Genomic DNA, 4,247 nt, shown 5'->3' with positions numbered 1-4,247 from the left:
CCCTTAAATGCGTATTGTATCTTTAAAGATACAACCAATTATTTTGTTATCGTAGTGCTATAAGGTAAGAAAATCATTTCATTTTAATGAAAAACGACTTATAATATTAGATTTTTTAATTTGAGCTGATTTTTTTAATTTAAAATATTTTAGTATTAAACAAAATCAGATGTCTAAATCAAAAAAGACGAAATTCAAAGTTTTTAAGCAACGCACATATTCATGTAACGCTCCGCCGCTATATGCTAACATCTCGGATTTCAAAAAAATATCACGGGTCCGGAAAATTTGTATTTTAACGTTATTTAATAATTTCATTCCTAACCGCACTCATAATTACGCGCACGAGTATAATTTGCGGTTGTATCTTTAAAGACACACTGCGCACTCTTCCCTTAACCGTATGCCTTTGGAGGCGTTGAGTTTGAATTTCAATTTGCTTGCTTTCTGCAAAACGCCTATGTAAATTATCATTCACTCCGAGGCCGTTGAACAAAGAAGTTCTCCTTTTCTCTTTTTTTAATTATATTTAGTTAAATTAAATTAAAATAAATAACATTTTTGTTTGAAAAATTATATTTTTATTGATTATGGACGAATTTATTCGTGTGGGTGGGGTCAAAATGACTAACGATGAAGTATGCGAATTGCTTTCCAGTAGCATGGACTTTCATATGACAGTGTTGACGAAGAGGAGGAGGATGTTTCGGAAAGTTGTTCCACTCAAGTAGGGAATGGTAATAAAAATATTCTTAATGAAAAAAATGAAGTTGAAGTGCAGATGGTTCTTGAAGATGCTGAGAAAGAAATAGACGTTGACCTCGAAGCTTCAATGCACGATTCATTTATTAGAATGATAACGGAAGATAATAATGAAATCAATTTGAACGAAGTAAATGATAGCGATGACCAGGTTTGGGAATTATTCCCTTCACAGTTTAAAAACGTTTCTGTAAATCCAAAATCATCTGAATTCGAAAGGGTTTTGTGGAAAAAAGGAAATTTACAGTTTAATGAGCAGCAGGTTAAATTTAGAGGCGACAGCAGCCTTTCTGATGAGGTAAAAGCTTTGGATACATCATATAAAGTATGGTGTTATTTATTTCCACAATCTTTAGAGGAATACATTGTTCTTGAACAAGAAACGCTAAAATATGCTGGGCTGGATGAAAGCTTCTCTTTTGATGTATTTGACTTACGAAAATTTATTGGCATTCTTTTTTACATGTCATATTACCATCTTCCGAATTCTCGAGATTATTGGTCCAGCAACGACGACAGGTCTGCTTCTGTCATTAAAAGGCAGATGCCAATGAAAAGGTTTGAGAAAATACGAGAAGTACTTCATTTCAATGATAAAAGTAAGCAGCCTGCACGTAACGATCCGCTTCATGATAGGCTATATCTCATTCGACCCGTAATTGATACACTTAACAAAACTTTCGGAAGTATACCCACAGAACAGCGATTGTGCATAGATGAACAAATGTGTTCTACTAAAATTGGTAGCTTTATGAAACAATATTTGCCTAACAAACCCAAAAAATGGGGATTTAAATTTTTTGTTTTATGCGATACTACTGGTTATGCGTACAAGTATGATTTATATACCGGATTATCAGAAAAGCCTCTCGAAGGAGAACCAGATTTACAACCTTCTGCAAACATAGTCGTTGGATTAATGCGCGAAGTGCGGCGTTTTCAAAATCACATTGTTTATTTTGATAATTACTATACCACTCTTCCGCTCCTAGTATATTTGAGAACACAGGGTATCCTTTCCGTTGGAACTATTCGGCGCAACCGAATTAAAAACTGTAAGCTTCCTGAGGAGAAAATTATGCTAAAGTTTGAGCGAGGCACCAGTAAGGAATTTGTTTCCAATATATGTGGCATCGATGTAACGCCCATATCGTGGAAAGATAACCGTGTTGTAAATATGGTTTCTACATACATTGGAAGGAAGCCTCTGATTAATTCATTCCGAAGCACACTAGATCCTTGCACTGTCAAAAGATATGACAAAAAGGAAAAAGCTACTAAAACTATTCCATGCCCGCAAATTGTTAAGGACTATAATCAACACATGGGTGGAGTAGATCTCATGGACAGTTTTATGAGTCGTCACAAAATTACTTTAAAAAGTCGAAAGTGGACAAATCGAGTTTTTTATCATCTTTTGGATATGACTTGCATTCGATTTCGCCCATTTTCAATACCATCCGTCCCACGCCCAAAAGAAGTTCACGTACCAAGTTTCGTTAAGATATCTCAATTTTTACTCGAGTTATCGTGTGCACAGACGGACGGACGGACGGACGGACAGACAGTCACCGCTTAATCGATTTCTCTTTTCATTCTGATCATTTATGTATACATTTGTCTATATCTATCTCGATTCGTTTTGCCTGTTACAAACAACCGTTATGTGAACAAAGTTATAATACCCTTGTGCACAAGTGCGCTCGGGTATAAAAATGCTCATTGATAATAATTCACATGTATAAATTAAAAGATATAACTTAAGCGGTTACAGCGCTAAACAAAAGGAAAAGCTAGAAAAAATAGCAATGCGGTGTGAAAGAAATATAAGACCATAAAATGTTTGTTTGTTTCGTTATTTCTCTGAACCTTTTAAGATGTGACACTCCATTCTTTGCAGTAGTTTGCAAATATACACTAATTGTTCTAAAATCGCAAACATTTTCGTGGAATGTTATTCTTTGATTTCGAATTGAAAATACATTACAATCATATTGTACGGAAATAAGTGCGGTATCCCTGCATTTTGTAAAATCCAGAAAGAAGCATAAACTGTATGAAAAAATGAAAGGGAGAAGTATACATGCCTTCTATAATTTTGACTTATATGTATATTTGGCAAGTCTTTGTGTAAAAAACAAAAAATACACATTTTAATTTCTTTGCCAGCTTGGAAAATATAGGCTTATTTTTACTTAACTGTGATATAAAGCTCATTAAAATGTTCTGTAATGTCTTGTTTTTAAGTTTGTTATCATAGTGCTTTGTATTTTGATTGTCCACTATACGTGAGTTGCATCTATTCAAAAAGTTCTATTACAAAGAATTTCTTTGTTTTGAATTTGTTTGTTTATTGTTTTTAATTTTTAAAATTCATACTTTTGACATGTATGTGAATGGCGGAGTTGCCACTTTCCTCCTTTTCGGTTGGTTTTTATATTAAAAAGGCATCAAAATGGGAAAAACCCTCCTTGGTATCTCTGCATCTGTTAAACTTTTTATGGGAAGATGTATGAAAATTCAACTGGCTATAATTTCATATGCTTAACAGTATCACAACAGTATGTTTACAGTATCTCCCCATAACTTTTCATATGAAAAAATGTATTATATGCATCCCACTCGATATCATTGAATTCCTCATTAGAACATGTAGTCCCTCCATTTTAGCGTATCAAAAGTTCATATGGCTTCATACCATGTAAATGCACCATGAACTTAGCGACTTATCTCAGCTGCCGATTCAAAAACGTCCTATATCAACATATTTTTCTGCGACTGAGAACGCGTTTTAGTTTTGGTTTAGTTCTGCATGAGAGCAAAAAGTAATGTCAAGAACATTCCCACAAAATAACCAAATGGGAACAAAAGTATTGAGAGCTGTTTAAACGAGAACAAATTGAGAACAAACGGTTCGGAAACGTTTCCGTAGAGAACAAAATACGAACAAAACTATCGGTAACGTTCTCAAGAAGAACAGAATGAGAACGAAACTTTCGGGAACATTCCCAATATAAACAAAATGATAACAAAAGTATCGAGAATGTTCTCAAGGATGATCAAATAAGAACAAAAGTCTGGGGAACATTCTGCTAGAGAACAAAACGAGAACAAAAGTTTTGAGAATTAACGTGAAGAATGAGTGCGGCGTCTGCATGTTGGGATGAAAAATTGTTTCAGTGAGAACCACGTTTGTTAATTCTAAGCCAGTGGAAATCTGGATTACTTCAACTTCCAGATCGTTTATCATTACTGTGAACTGTCCAATTATGGAACGATTTTCAATTTTCTATGCAAGGAAAGTTCGCATCTTAAATCTTTCGTTGCCTTAATTTTCATGATTATCTTTCAGTTTTTTTTTTTTGTTAATTTTAATATTCAAACATTTCTAACTAATGAACGCTACGCGAAAAACTTGGTTCTTGCTTCCATTTTTCGCGAATAGTTCAGAGAAGATTTGTTCCCGTTTCGTTATCTGTCAGAAA

At 34.1% G+C, this 4,247-nt stretch overlaps 1 protein-coding gene across 1 annotated transcript; it reads left to right on the top strand.

Moving 5' to 3' along the window:
- Positions 1–6: 6 nt before the first annotated feature.
- LOC118754923 (piggyBac transposable element-derived protein 3-like) lies at positions 7–2,645 on the top strand. Its single transcript, XM_036489789.1, has 3 exons — positions 7–1,334; positions 1,371–2,248; positions 2,640–2,645. Exons 1-3 carry the CDS (start codon positions 782–784, stop codon positions 2,643–2,645), a joined length of 1,437 nt encoding a protein of 478 aa, XP_036345682.1. The 5' UTR covers positions 7–781.
- Positions 2,646–4,247: the final 1,602 nt, after the last annotated feature.

The sequence above is a fragment of the Rhagoletis pomonella genome, unplaced genomic scaffold, assembly GCF_013731165.1.
Source record: "Rhagoletis pomonella isolate Grant_MI unplaced genomic scaffold, Rhpom_1.0 Rhpom_scaffold_04929, whole genome shotgun sequence".
In the NCBI taxonomy this organism is placed as follows: Eukaryota; Metazoa; Arthropoda; class Insecta; order Diptera; family Tephritidae; genus Rhagoletis; species Rhagoletis pomonella.
The sequence above is the reverse complement of the archived record's forward strand: the minus strand, read 5'-3'. Positions and strand labels throughout refer to the sequence as shown.